We start from the raw sequence: 15,642 nt of genomic DNA on the forward strand, positions 1-15,642 counted from the left end.
TGAAATAACTTCCCTAAACACTTGAATGAACACATGCGGACAACAATCCGCAGAAATGAGTTCAGTTCTTTTAAGTAAGGGCGAAGCCCCGTCTCTGTCCGCGAACCCGGGGCGCCATGTCTCAGCGCCCCTCGCGGCGGGGCGGGTCTTTTCCCTCTGGAAGTCCCGTGGGGCACAACCTCACTAGCGGGCTGTGGATCTGTGGGAATCACATTACCCAGAATGGCCTGCGCCCGGCGACGACGCTGGGCCAATCAGGTCTCAGAAAAGTGGCGATTCCGGTGATACTTGCAAGGTCGGGGCGGGACTTCCGGCGTCCTCCTAGTGGCGGTCGTTTTGGCTTTTCTCGGATTTGTTCCCTTGGCTGGAGGCGCTGGAGCTTTGGGTCGTAATCGTAGTGAGAGGACCGAGACGGCGCGACTGGAGTTGTCTCCCTGAGGCACAGAACCGTGTCTGAGGCTTGGCGGAGCCGCGGTGGTGACCCGGCAGACCCGGGATAGGGACCGCCGCTCCTGTCCCCGATCCGCCCATAGTGTCCGATGGCGGTGGCCGAGCCGAGGGACCCGATTCAGGTAAGTGCCGCGTCCTCCGGGCCTCATCCGCCCTCACCCACCCAAGTCCTCAGGCCCCGAGTAAGGGGCGCCTGCTCACGTCCTTGCAGCCCAAGCCTCAGGGTCGGGGACAGTGACGCGCTCGTGGTACGTCCCTGTTTCTGATATTCAGTGGGATGCGGTGTGGGACAGTGACCCCAAGGCTTTTGGTCTTAGCAGCTGTAGGGATAGAAGCTCCATCAACCGGGATGAGTAAGTTGGTAGTAGGGGTAATATTTATTGGGGGTATCAGGAGGTTTGTTTTGGCCATGTTAAAAGTCTGAGATCTTTCAGGGCCTACTAATGGAGGTGTTAAGTGAGGAGATGAACACACAGGCCTAGAAACCTGGGGAGTGGTTCAGGATGCAGATATGCAAAACATCATGGCTACTGTGTGGGCCAAGGTCAGTGAGCTGTGGGTCATATTTAGGTAGTATTGGTTGTGAAGCTATTGGTGGCCAAGAAGGGGAGGGTGAGGGCTATAGACTGGTTGGTTCTTTTGGTTGGGCACCTGGGTAATGGTGCTGGCCATCATAAGCACAGGTGATGGAGTAAGTAGTCATGAAGGGACAGTATGTAAAAGACAGGATAGTGTGGCAGGCGGCTAGGGCTCACAAAGGAAGAATGGACAGAGATGGATGCAGAGGCATAGGAGTAATTGAGGCAAGGTGACACTCAGGCCCGAGCTGGTGCTTATTCACCACTCTATGGATATCCAGGATTTTGTGGGGCCTGGGGTGTTTCATTCAGGCTGGAGAATTAGGTCAGTGTCATATGTGGTTATTTGTGAGAGTCACTGTGTGTGGGGTGGGCAACTAATGAGGCTGGTATTTGAATGAGTGAACAGAGGAAGGTTGTGACTGTTGAAAGGACACCAAGTGCAGCACAGAGGTGGAATAGGGCCATGGGTGTCTGAGATTCACATGTGTGGCTAAGTCTGAGGCAAGGAATGTAGCATGACAGGGAGGCTACTACCACTGGTGGAAGCCATGGGAAGTCTGGGATAATTTTAGATTCTGTTTGAATCCATACTCTGGATGCTATCTGTCAAGTTGTGGTATAAGTCCAAAAATTAAGGCCTGATATGATGTGCTGCCTTGACATCTGGTGAAAATGGTACCACTTCAAATGGCCTGAGAGCAAATTCCCCTTCCCACTCTGTTCCCGTGGGTAAGCTCTCTTAGCCAATGAAACCTTCTTATCAAGGGAACCAGAACAGTTCCTGCTTATCACCTTTGTAGCAGGTTTCAGTTCTTTTCCAATTTTCAGTTATTCAAACAAGCCAATCCCGTGTTCCTTTGGGAATCGGGAGCTTCTCTCTCTTGATACTACAAAACTTTCAGCCCCTGGTTGTTCTCTCTTCTGGAGTACTCCCTCTGTATGCCTGTGTGGAGTGTGGTGTCCTCTCCCAGGCTATAAGTACATGTGATTAATAAACTGGTGTTAATCTCATTTGTTCAGTGTCAGGTGTCCCATGTTTGCCCATCCCCATAACCATTGTTCATCCACTGTTTCAGCCAAGTAGCGTATGGGGAGACCAGGAGTTGCCTGTGGTATGGGACAGTGACGTGGTGGTGGCCATGGTCATGTGGCTATGGGGTCTGGAGACCTGAGGTATGTACAGTCTAAATAACGATATGCACCTGGAGAGGAAGTATGCCTTACGATCCCAGGGCCCTGGTATTGAGACTTACATGACATTGGTCATACTAGGGGAATTGCCTGTCTGGAGGGAGTAGTTGCCTGTGCCACACCCACAGCTTAGATATGTGTATTTGTCCACCTGCCTCTTGTTGCTGAGAGCTGCACCCAGTGATCAGTGGGCCCATGAGGAGACAATAGCACCAGGGCCTGGTTTCTCCTCTTGAGTTGGGGAGCTTAGGAGGATGGGTATGGGGTAGATGTGTGGGGGGAGTGAAATGTGGGTCTTGAGAAGAGGAGCTGTTTGTGCTTTCATCTGTCCCAATCCTGGCAGGGCATTGTGACCTTTGAAGACGTGGCGGTGTACCTCTCCTGGGAGGAATGGAGTCTCCTTGATGAGGCTCAGAAATGCCTCTACCACGATGTGATGCTGGAGAACCTGGCTCTTATAACCTCCTTGGGTAAGGTCCTCACACCCACCCTGTGCCTTGAGCTAATCTGTGGTTTTCCCCTGTCCCCAGGGGCAAGTATGCCCCTCTGACATCAGGACCATGGACACAGCTTCCTTCCCTGTCCCTGGGTAGGTGCTGAGGTTGTACATTGGTAGGGCTGAGGTCGTATGTTGCCTGCATTTCTCCTTGAGCAGGCAACAACTGCTTCCCTGCAACATCTCAGGAAAGGTTTCAAAGTCAGCCTCATGGATCTCACCTGTTTGCCTCTCTCTGACTCTCTTTCTCCAGATCTGAAAAAGATCTGGAGATCTTTATGTCCCAAGTTCTCCTTCTTTCCTGACATTTTCTTGTGCCTGTCTGTGCCAGGAATTACCATCACTGACATTGTTACTACTTATGTGGACCATGAGTAGCTCTTGCAAAACCCTCCTCTGAAGTTCTCTTTGTAGTAGTTTTCTTTCCTGTGGGCTGTCATGTGCTGAGTCATTCTGGGCTGGTCGTGGGTGCTTGTATATTCCAGGTGCCATGTAGTTGCTTATCTTAGAGGTCAGGTAGACAATGCTCAGGGGTCATAGGTTGGCTATGATTCCAGCCACAGCACAGTGTGCTCAGAGGGAGCCTGTCCTCGAGGAGTGGCACCTGCGGGAGGACATTATATCAGAGCTGCATTCAAATCATACCAGAAACCTATTCTGTTTGACTAGTATTTTGGTCTAATGACAGTTGAGGCCAAACTTGATTACTGCTTTTCCTTCCCTGTTGTTGACACTTTGCCAACTTGTCAACTCTAGACTTTTATCACTTCTACCTTTACTTCCAGCCCAGGGCTAATCCCTATATCTCTGGACTCCATATCTCACCTGTTTTTCTCATGGTTTTATCTGCAGTGCTTTCCAGTGTTGGCCTCTACATAATGTGTCATGAAGCGTGCACAGATTCTGAAACAGTCCATGCACATCAGCTGCTTTTTTGTTGTCACGTTTTCTTGGGTCTAGACACACCCTTCTACATAATGTACATGTGTCTGGACACACCCTTCTACATAATGTACATGTGTCAGCAGGAGACAAGGGCCTGCTAAAAGTTGTTCTAGGGGCTGGGCACAGTAGCTTACACCTGTAATCCTAGCACTCTGGGAGGCCAGGGTGGGAGGATTGCTTGAGGTCAGGAGTTTGAGGCCAGCCTGAGCAAGAGCGAGACTCTGTCTCTACTAAAAGATAGAAAAAAAAAATTAGCTGGGCTACTAAAAACAGAAAGAATTAGCTGGGTGTGGTGGCACGTGCCTGTAGTCCCAGCTACTTGGGAGGCTGAGGCAGGAGGCTCGCTTTGAGGTTGCTGTGAGCTAGACTGATGCCATGGCACTCTAGCTTGGGCAACAGAGCAAGATTCTGTCTCAAAAAGAAAAAAAATAGTTGTTCTAGGGGAATGAGTTTTACATCCTACCACTTCTCCCTGTTGCATCCCATGGTTGTATCTTTTAATTTATGCAGTCTCCTACATTCTGTGATCTTTAGAGGCCCAGTCCTGCTAGGCAGACCCATCCTCAACTTGAATCCAACACCCTGGTCCTGAAAACAATACCATGGACTCAGTTCCTGGGTTTTTCAAAAGCACAATTTGTCTATGGGCTGCCCCCTCCCACTAAATTCAACAGTCAATGTACCTTACCAGTATTTCCTTCCTTTCAGGTGATTGTGGTGGAACAGAGGATGAGGAGGCATCTTCCCGGTGGAGCATTTCTCTGCAAGGACTGTTGCAAGTTAGGACTGCCAAGGGCCGTCCTTCTCCCCAGAAGGCCAGCCCTTGTGAGATATGTGGCCCAGTCTTGAGAGACATTTTGCACTTTGTTGAGCACCAGGGGTCACATCATGGGCAGAAACCGTACATGGATGGGGCATGTAGGAAACGACTGCGATTCACTACATACCTTCATCAGCACCAGAAGCAGTACATTGGACAGAAATACTTCGGAAGCAACATGAGCAGAGACTTGTTTTTAAACAACTGCAAATTCCATTTATCTGGGAAATCCTTTATCTGCAGGGAGGTTGGGGAGGATTTCCTGGCCAGCTCAGGATTTCTCCAGCAACAGGCTACTCACACTGGGAAGATGTCAAACAGCAGAATCAAGAGTACTATGGCCTTTTACATTGTAAAAAGTCATTACAGCTGGGGAGAATGCATGAAAGCTTTCAGCTATAAGCATGTACTTTTTCAGCACCAGAGAGCCCTCAGTAGGGAAAGATGTTACATGTCCCGTGAATGTGGAAAGTTCTTTAGCACTAGCTATAGCCTCAATGATCATTTGAGCGTTCACACTTCAGAAAAGCCTTACAAATGTGGGGAATGTGGGAAATCGTATAGGCAAAGCTCTAGCCTTACTACACACAGAAGAGTTCACACTGGAGTAAGACCTCATCAATGTGATGAATGTGGAAAATTATTTAGCAGGAAATATGCCCTCGTTATACATCAGCGAGTCCACACTGGTGAAAGGCCTTATGAGTGCAGTGAGTGTGGGAAATCCTTTAGCCATAGCTCTAGCCTCATTACACACCAGAGAATTCACACTGGAACAAGGCCTTACGAGTGCAGTGAATGTGGGAAATCCTTTAGCCAGAGCTCTAGTCTCATTACACACCAGAGAGTTCACACTGGAATAAGACCTTATAGGTGTGGTGAATGTGGGAAATCCTTTAGCCAGAGCTGTCACCTCATTAAACACCGGAGATTTCACACTGGAGAAGGGCCTTATGAGTGTAGTGAATGTGGAAAATTCTTTACTTATAGCTCCCGTCTCTTCCAACACCAGAGAGTTCACACTGGAATAAGATCTCATGAATGTGATGAATGTGGAAAATTATTTATCAGGAAATTTGACCTCATTGTACATCAGAGAGTTCACACTGGAGAAAGGCCTTATAAGTGCAATGAATGTGGAAAATCCTTTACCTGTAAATCCTACCTCATTGCACACTGGAAAATTCACACTGGAGGAAAGCCTTATGAGTGTGGGGATTGTGGGAAATCATTTACCCATAGCTCTACACTCCAGCAACACCAGAGAGTTCACACTGGAGAAAGGCCTTATGGATGCAAGGAATGTGGGAAATTTTTTAGTCAGAGCTCTAGCCTTATTAGACATAGGAGAATTCATACAGGAGAAAGGCCTTATGAGTGCAGTGAGTGTTGGAAATCCTTTAGCAACCATTCTAGCCTTGTTAAACACCGAAGAGTTCACACTGGAGAAAGGCCTTATGAATGCAATGAATGTGGAAAATCCTTTAGCCAGAGCTCTAACCTCAATAATCACCAGAGAGTTCACAGAGGGGAAAGGCCTTATGAGTGTAGTGAATGTGGGAAGTCTTTTACCTTCAACTGTAATCTTCTAAAACACCAGACTGTTCACCAGGGATAAAGGTTAGGTTGTTAGGGATTGAAAAGTGTCTCTGCAAAATTTATATTTTCTTTCTTTTTTTTTAAATAACACTTCAGTGTGTGTTCTCCCAGTTTTTTTCTATATTAATAAGTTTATACACATGCATACTACTGTTTCTGTCTCATACATATGAAACCAAATGGTTTCTTTTTTCAATTTTTAATTTTTAAATGACAAATGTACATATTGATGGGGTACATAGTGATGTTTCAGTACATATAGTGATCAGATTAGGGTAATTAGCATATCCATCATCTCAAACACTTACCATTTCTTTGTATTGGGAACATTCAATATCCTTCTAGCTATTTGAAGCTAGATAATATATTATTGTTAACTGTAGTCATCCTACAGGGGAATAGAACACTAGAACTTACTCCTCCTATCTTGCTGTAAATCTGTATTCTTTAACAAATATCTCCCTATCTCCCCCTTCTCACTACACTTCTCAGCTTCTGATCTGATGGATAGCTCCCTAGCCCATTTGTGGAATACCAGAAATTCTTAATTAGATCCTGATTGTGCGCCCATAGAGACTCTATAATCTGGGTAAATTTAAGAACCTTTATTTTTGAAGAACTGCAGTTCATAAAGAGTGAAATGTAGTTGTCCCTCAATATTTGTGGGAGATTTGCTCTCACTAAATGTGCCCCCTTGATCCTGGATTTCTAGCCTCCATATTTGTAATAAATAAATTCCTTTTCTTGCTGAGTGTGGTGGTTTGTTCCTGTAATCCCAGCTACTCGGGAGGCTGAGGTGGGAGAAACACTTGCGGCCAAGAATTTGAGACTAGCCTGGGTAACATAGTGAGACCCTTTCTCTAAAAAAAAAAATCATTATAAATTACTCAGTTTTAGATATTTTGTTATAAGCAAGAGAAAATAGACTAAGACATTCTAGAAATTGATGTGATTTGTTCTGTTAACTTGCAAATGGGGATTATCTTCCTCAGACAGGAGTCAGAATCCTGGGGAATTTTTCCCTCCTTCGTCATTTTAACTTCATTCTGCTCAATAGTCACACGGTGAGCCCCACAGATTTCATTTTCAACCCACTGTTTCTAGCTAATTCCTTGATGCTTTTCTTCAAAGGGATCCCTCAGATGGTGTCATCTTTTGGATGGAAATATTTCCTGGATTATCCTGTGTGTAAATTTGTCTTTTACCTTCAGAGTGGCAGAGGGTTTCTCTCAGCCCCACCTGCCTCCTGAGTGTCCAGACCATTATGTTTTGTCCTGATTACTCTAGAGGGTTGGACCTCACAGTGAGATCTCCAAAGTATTTTGGTTTCTGTTGTTTTCTTTTCTGGATTGTTCCTCTCTTAAGTACCCCAAAAATGACTGGGTCATCAAATAGCATTAATACAAGGGCTACTGCTCTGCCAGCATTCTGGAAAAATTTATAGGTGAACTACACACAGTCATGTATTCTTCCTTTGATAAAGCAAGTTTAGGTCTCATGGTCTGGGCCAGTGATTCCATAATCCTTGTCCTTCACAAGTACAAGCATTAAGTCCAACATGTTCATAACAACAGACTTTCTGACACAAGGTGAGAGCCACGTGCACCATCCCAATTCTGACGAGCTCCATGTTTCCTTTTGTGTGCTCTCCATTTTGACTTCCGTGTTCCCTCTGTAAATCCAGGGCCATTCCTGCTGCTCACCTCTGTGCTACAGCTTCCAGTCTCCCAGCATTCATTCCCTGTGTGCTCTTCAGTGTGAAGCTGAGTCTCACTGCTTTTGCTGCTGTGAAAGAAAATACTTCTCTAATAACCTTTTTAAGAAAATTTTCCATGCATATTCCGCTTATGTATCTCATAACCTTCTTATTAGACGCATACCCTGGTTGTGCATGTAAGACTGCTATTCTCTCCAGGGAAGCCAGTTACACTTTCCTAAGTTTTGGTGGCTATTAAGTGCCAGGTACCTGGTTAGGAGTACGGATACCATGTGTTTAAGAGATCCTTGATCACTGCCCTCACTATCATCATTTTGTAGCCATAAATTAAACATTATAATAATAGTTACATAAAGATTATTTAGTCAAAATTTATGTTCTTCAAGGGAGATATTCAGAGTCTTTTGAGATAACATAATGAAGAAAAGTTACCAAGTTTGAGGATGTAGAAAAAGAAGTCACTGTGGTGTTGGCTGTCATGAAGATCCAGGAAGGTCCCACAGTGCACTTGGCTTCCCCAGTGCCAGCTTCTGCAGGGCCCATGGCTTCTCCACTCTGTAATGCAGGCAGCTGATTCAGTACCCGCCTGCAGCTTCCCCTCCTTCAGGCGGGTGTGTAGCAGAGCACCTCCGCGGAGGTGCAGACTGAGGGTTCTGTCCAGGTCCAGAGACCAGAATTTAGCAAGTTCTGCCATTGCGGCACCATGGCGACTTCTTTGCCATTTAATGAGCCCAGCCTTGTCCTCTTCAGCAGGGTTTGGACTTCAGCTGTGGAATTTGGGGCTTTTCCATGGGTTCTCTCAGTCCTGGGGTTAGTGCTATTTTTATATATTATGTTAGGATATTTTAAAGCTACACTGTACCAAAGCGTGACACATTAGATATTATAAATTTTGTATTATTTTACTTATGCTATATGTATATTGTATTATTCTCATATTGTATCATAATAATTTTTATTATAACCCCTAATATACTATATATCTATGATTCCTATATATATATATTTTTGTTTTGAGACAGAGTCTTGCTTTGTTGCCTGTGCTAGAGTGAGTGCCGTGGCGTCAGCCTAGCTCACAGCAACCTCAAACTCCTGGGCTTAAGCAATCCTACTGCCTCAGCCTCCCGAGTAGCTGGGACTACAGGCATGCACCACCATGCCCGGCTAATTTTTTTTCTATATATTTTTAGTTGACCAGATAATTTCTTTCTATTTTTAGTAGAGACGGGGTCTCGCTCTTGCTCAGGCTGGTCTCGAACTCCTGACCTTGAGTGATCCACCCGCCTCGGCCTCCCAGAGTGCTAGGATTACAGGCGTGAGCCACCGTGCCCGGCCCTATATTCTTTATAATTAGTAACCAATATTATCTTGGGAACCAATACCGAGCACACAGACTTACGTTCATATTTTACAAAGTGAATATTCTGGGTCAGTGGTTCTTAAGATGTTTGTGCACATGACCTGGGGAAGTAATAAAGGCTACATAGGCTTACAGAGCTCGTTGACAAAGGAGAGGCCTGGAGAATGTGGTTTTTATTATTTTTTATTTATTTATTTATTTTTTTGAGACAGAGTCTCACTTGTTGCCCCGGCTAGAGTGAGTGCCGTGGCGTCAGCCTAGCTCACAGCAACCTCAAACTCCTGGGCTCAAGCGATCCTCCTGCCTCAGCCTCCCGAGTAGCTGGGACTACAGGCATGCGCCACCATGCCCGGCCAATTTTTTTTTGTATATATATTTTTAGATGTTCAGCTAATTTCTATGTTTTTAGTAGAGACGGGGTCTCGCTCTTGCTCAGGCTGAGCTCAAACGATCCACCCGCCTCGGCCTCCAAGAGTGCTAGGATTATAGGCGTGAGCCCCCGGGCTTGGCCTGGGCCTTTTCTTAAGTCCCCTTGGAGGCGACAACAGTAGCCCACAGTGTGTCTGTGGAAACCACATTACCCAGAAAGTCCCGTGTCGGGCGACAACGACGACAAACCAATGAGGCCTCAGAAAAGGCATTTCGGGAGGTACACTTAGAATCAGGCCGGGACTTCTGGCGACCCTCTCGTGGCGGTTAGTTTATCGTCTCTCTAATCTCCCTGTTGGAGAGTCGGGAGCGCCGTGTCTAGAGCAGGATGACAGGACCAGGAAGGCACGAGGAGAATCGTCTCCCCGCGGCACAGAGTCCGGTCTGAGGCTCGGCGACGCAGCCTGGGGTGGCCCGGCCGGGCCTGGCATAGGGACCGTCGGTTCTGGCCCCGATCCGCTCACAGTCCGATGGCGGCGGCCGCGCTGAGGGACCCGGCTCAGGTAAGTGCCGCGTCCTCCAGGCCTCACCCGCCCTCACCCACCCAAGTTCTGAAGCCCCGAGTGAGGGCCGCCCGCTCACGTCCCTGCAGCCCGGGCCCCGGTGTCCAGGACAGTGAGGCGCACGTGGGTGGGGTCCCTGTTTCTGACACCCGGTGTGATGCGATGTGGAAGTGTGACTGGCAGAGGGACTGGCACGTGCAAACGCCGGGAGGATTCAGAATCCAGGGTCGTCTTGGGCCTGCAGAGAACAAAGGGTGTGAGGCAGAGTTACTCCTGGAATATACTAGGTTGAGGTTGTGCCTTCATTGAGGGGACTCCGAAAGACACGGAGATTGTAGAATAAAGTAAGAATACAATCTATGTAAGGATTGTAATAGTTTCCCAAAGGCTGATCAAAGAACAGAGTTGAGAGAAGTGATGAGGACATTGAGGGACTGGGAGTTGGAATCTTTGTTCAAGTTCACATAGCTAGTGGGAGGTAACATTGAGCACTGAGGCAAGGGGAGATAAGACAGCCAGCCAGAGGCCACCTCACCCCAGGATCAGGCAGGGATACAGTAAGTGACAAGTCCATTAAATCCCACAATGGACACACTTCTGTAAATTTGGCCTCTTTGTCAAGGTTCTCATGGCTGAGAAGCTCTTAAGAAACCCATGCAGGGAAGCAAAAGATGTTCCTCTTCCTCAGTGCCCTGACTGCCACCCACATGTTCTCTAGATTGTGGTTTCTTGGGACTCTTAAGTGCCATTTCTCCAGTTTTTTGATGTGAGGACCCTGGAGAAACCCCAAACCCAGGGTCCTAAGTCCAAGATGCAGGTTATATGGGGGTGTTCCCATTTTTGTCAAATGATGTAAGCACATGTGGAAGATTTATCCAGGAGCTATTAAAAGGATGGGAAAATGCTCAGAAGTCAACTTAATGGTGGGGAGAGTGATGTTATTAAGGTCTGAAGAGGCTTCATCTGGATGCAGTGTGGAAAACAAGGGTGTGGCCTTGAGGGAGGAGGAAGGAAGATCACTGTGTTCCTGCCATAGTCCAGGTAAGGGCCAATGGACCAGACTCATAGCTTAGGGAGTGTGGCTGGATTCTGGATTGTGTTTTGTAAAGGCACAACTAGATTTTCCTTCCTTCCTTCCTTCCGTCCTTCCGTCCTTCCTTCCTTCCTTCCTTTTTTTGAGATAGAGTCTCACTCTGTTGCCCTGGGTGGAGTGCAGTGGCATTATCATAGCTCACTGCAACCTTTAGAGTCCTGAGCTCAAGGAATCCTCCCACCTTAGCCTCCCAGTATGCTAAGATTACAGTTGTGAGCCACTGTGCCTGGCCTAGATTTTCTAATCTGGATGACAAGGTCATGAAAGAGAGGAATCAAGTGTGACCCCAGGGATTTTGGTCTTAACAGCTATACGGATGGAAACTGCATCAATTGAGATGAGCAAGTTTGTAATAGTTATAATATTCACTGGGGATGTCATGAGTGTTGTTTTAGCTATGTTAAGAGTCTGAGGTATTTTAAATACCACTAAGTGGAGGCATCGAATAGAGAGCTGAACACACAGTCGGGATATCTGGGGATGGACTGATATTGGAGACAACCAATATATGGTAGCTGCTGTGTGAACCAAGATGAGTGAGCGATGGGTCACATTTAGCATGGGAAATCTTCAGATTAGGGTGATAAAACTACTAGGTTGCCAGGAAGGGGAGGTTGGAGGCTGAGGACTGGGATCTCTTGCCTGGGTACCTTGGTGACATTATTGGGCTTTCTAAACACAGGTTAGGGAGGTGAGTGGCTATGAAGGTAAGGTGTATCAGACAGCATAGTTTGGCGGGGGAGATAGGCTTCAAAGGAGAGAATAGACAAGAAATGCAGGCAAAAGCATAGGAGTGATTGAGGGAAGATAAGATAACACTCAGGCCAGAGCTGTCGTTTATCCAACACTGTGAACTCACCAAGATTTTGAAATGACATTGGTGGGGCTTGTGGTGTTTCATTCATCCTGGTGGATATAGTCAGGGGCAAATATGGTTTTCTGTGAGAGTCATTAGAGTGGGGGTAGATGACCATTAGGGCGGGGCTTTGAATGGCCTGAGCCGGACACAAGGTCTATACTGCTAAGGGGTGAGGAAAAGCACTACTGAAGTAGAATAGGGCCAGGGATATCTGAAGCTGCACGTGGCTCTGCATGGCTATGAAGCCATGCAAGGCCTTCATAGAATGATTTGGGACTACTGCTATTTGAACTATGTGAATTGTGTGGTAATACTGGATTCCATTTGAATTTGCCAAGCATGATGTCAGCCAGGTTTTGGTATAAGGCTAAAAATGAAGGCTCAATGTAACGTGTCACCTCACCATCTGGTGATGTGGGTACAATCTCAAATAGCTTCAGTGCAAACCCCCTTCCCACTCTGTTCCCTTGAATAATATATCCTAGCCTAACAACCCCTTTCATCAAGGGGACCAGGCAGAGTTCTTGGTTATTATACTTTGTAGTGAGTTTCAATTCCATCCCTACCCCCAGAGGTATTCAAACAAGCTAATTGGATCCTCTGGAGTGAATCAGGGGCCTTCTTCATCTTACAAAGCTTGCATACCACACTCCCTGGTTGCTCAGTCTTATCCATAGGACAGCCCCCATGTGGCCCTCTGTGGTGAGTGGTGCCTGCCTCTGCCAGGCTGTGAGTTATTTGATTTGTAAACCACCGTTGATGGCATCTGTCCAGTGTAAGGTGTTGTTTGTTTGGCTACCACTAAAACCCTAGGGTGACAATCCCAATCTCAACAGAAGAAGGAAAAGGAGGGGATTAAAATGCTTTGACTTCTGTGAAGACCAGAGCGAGGTCAATAGGTGTGGAGGGTTGCACTGGGATGGCCATGGGCATATGTCTGTGCAGTCTAAAGAATAATGTGTATTTAGAGAGTATGTCTGATGTCCCCAGGGCAGTGCATTCTGATTCACATGACCTTGGCCATACTAGGGGAATTGCCTGTTAGGAGGGATGAGCCCTTTTATGTCAGGACCACAGCATAGATACCTACTTGTTCACCTGCTTCTTATTGCTGATGGCTGTATATTGTGACTAGTAAGCCTAGTTTCTCCTCTGAGTTGGGGCCCTTGGGAGGAGGTAGGCAAGGGTGTATGTGTGGGAGAGATGGATTGTGGGACCACAGCATAGGGACTGTTTGTGGTTTCGTCTGTCATCATCATAGCAGGGCCCTGTGACCTTTGAGGATGTGGCTGTGAACTTAAGGAGGAATGGAGTCTCCTTAGAGAGGCTCAGAGATGCCTGTACCAAGATGTGATGCTGGAGAATGTGGCACTTTTATCCTCCCTGGGTAAGGCCCTCATACTCACCCTGTTAGCTGAGCTAGTCTCTGCCCTTCACCTTTTCCTCATTGACAAGGGGAAATTCTTTTGTTAACATGGACACAGCTTCTTTCTCCAGTTCTCTGTGTAGGTTTGGTGGTAGTGCTGAGGTGTGTGTACTGCCCTCTCCTCTACTGGAGCAGCCCCAGCACCTCCTTCATTGCAGGCTCCCAGGAAAGGATTCAGGGTCAGGAGTCTTGCAGTCACCATGATCCATCCCACCTTGCTTACCCTCTGCCTGTTTGGTGACATTGTCCAGATCCAGGGCTCTTGTGTGCCCAAGTTCTACTTCCTTCCACTAGCTGACATTTCTTAATTTCTTTTCTTTTCTTTCTTTTTTTTTTTTTTGAGACATAGTCTCGCTCTATAGCCCGGGCTAGAATGCCGTGGCATCAGCCCAGCTCACAGCAACCTCAAACTCCTGCGCTCAAGCAATCCTTCTGCCTCAGCCTCCTGAGTAGCTGTGACTACAGGCATAGGCCACTATGCCCGGTTAATTTTTTTCTATATATATTTTTAGCTATCCGAATAATTTCTTTCTATATTTTAGTAGAGACGGGGTCTCGCTCTTGCTCAGGCTGGTCTCGAACTCCTGACCTCAAGCGATCCTCCTGCCTAGGTCTCCCAGAGTGCTAGGATTATAGGCGTGAGCCACCGCGCCCGGCTGCTGACATTTCTTAATGCCTGCATGTGCCAAGAATGGCCACCACTGACATGGTCAGTACTTATACTGATCACATGCTGTTTTTATAAGACCCTCCTTGGAAATTGTCCTTGTACTATTTAGTTTCCTTTCCTGTGGGCTGTCATGTGCTGACTTGTTCAGTGTTGGCTATTCATTTGTCCTGTCTATCCATGACTACTGATATCATCCAGGTCCCATGGACTTAATCATCTTGGTGGTGGGGTAGAGAGTCCTCAGTGGTCCAGAAGATGCAAATGAATATGGCCTCAGCATGATTGGCTCAGAGGGAGCCTGTCCCTGAGGGAGGGAATGATGTCAAGGCTTTATAAAAATTATACCAGAGATATACCCTGTTTGACTAGTATTTTGGTGCCAATATAAGTAGGCACACACTATTTCTGTATTTTCTTTTCCATTCTTGAGAGTTTCAGACTTGTCAGTTGTATACTTTGTCACTTCTACTTTGATATTGAGTATAGGGCTAATCCTCATGTCTCTGGACTCCACATCTCACCCTTTTTTCTCATGTTCCCAATATTGACATATAGATTTTATATTAGGAAGTGTGTACCCATTGTTAAATTGTCCCTAAAGAACAGCTTCTGTGTTATAATTGTATTTTCTTGGGCCTGGACATATCCCTCTATATAGTACTCACATGTCAGGAGCAGATAAGGTCCTGCAACAAGTTCTCTGCACAGGAAGAAGTTATAGACCCTGCCTGTACTCCCTGTGGTTGCATGTATGATTGTATCCTTTGCATCATGAGGCCTTGTACATTCTTTGATCTTTATAGCCCAGTAATGCTAAGCAGCCCCATCCTCATGTGAACCCAATATTCTACAGATATGTCCATGGAGTAGTTCCTCAGTGTTGTTGACACATTTGTGGGAGGATTTTGCCTTCCCTCCAGAGTTAGCATTCACTTCACCAGCATCATCTTGCTTTCAGGCGGTTGGTGTGGAGCTGAAGATGAGGAGGAACTTTCAAAGCAGAGCATTTCTACACAAACAGCGTCTCTGATCAGGACTTGTAGGACAGGTCTGTCTCCCAAGAAGGTCCACCCTTATGAAATGTGTGGCCCCATCCTGGGAGACATCTTGCACTTGGCTGAGCACCAGGGAATATATCACAAGCAGAAATTGAATAGGCATGTGGCATGTGGGAAAAAGTTGTATGATGGTGCAAACTTTCATTGGCACCAAAAGCAGCACATTGGAGAATGTGGGAAATCCTTTAGCCACAGGAATAGCTACAGTTATTATCAAAGAGTTCACACTAGAAAAAGACCTTATGAGTGTGGAGAATGTGGGGAATGTTTTACTCAAGAGGGCTACCTCATGAAACATCAGCAAGTTCACAGTGGAGAAAGAGCTTATGAGTGTGAAGAATGTAGGAAATCCTTTACTCGAAAGGGCAACCTCATTCAACATCAGCGAATTCATACTGGAGAAAGACCTTACAAATGTGGAGATGTGGGAAATCTTTTAGGCTAA

General features: G+C 46.5%; 2 protein-coding genes across 2 annotated transcripts; both read left to right on the forward strand.

The window, feature by feature from the left end:
- Window positions 1–313: 313 nt before the first annotated feature.
- ZNF256 (zinc finger protein 256) lies at window positions 314–6,329 on the forward strand. Its single transcript, XM_045532475.1, has 3 exons — window positions 314–572; window positions 2,566–2,692; window positions 4,372–6,329. Exons 1-3 carry the CDS (start codon window positions 540–542, stop codon window positions 6,099–6,101), a joined length of 1,890 nt encoding a protein of 629 aa, XP_045388431.1. The 5' UTR covers window positions 314–539; the 3' UTR covers window positions 6,102–6,329.
- A 3,729-nt stretch (window positions 6,330–10,058) lies between these two features.
- Window positions 10,059–15,642, forward strand: LOC123624168 (zinc finger protein 587B-like). The gene is given in 4 exon segments (XM_045531800.1): window positions 10,059–10,091; window positions 13,308–13,338; window positions 13,341–13,430; window positions 15,098–15,642. Coding segments are annotated over 4 exon segments (699 nt in total).

This window comes from Lemur catta, chromosome 19 (assembly GCF_020740605.2).
Source record: "Lemur catta isolate mLemCat1 chromosome 19, mLemCat1.pri, whole genome shotgun sequence".
Taxonomy (NCBI): Eukaryota; Metazoa; Chordata; class Mammalia; order Primates; family Lemuridae; genus Lemur; species Lemur catta.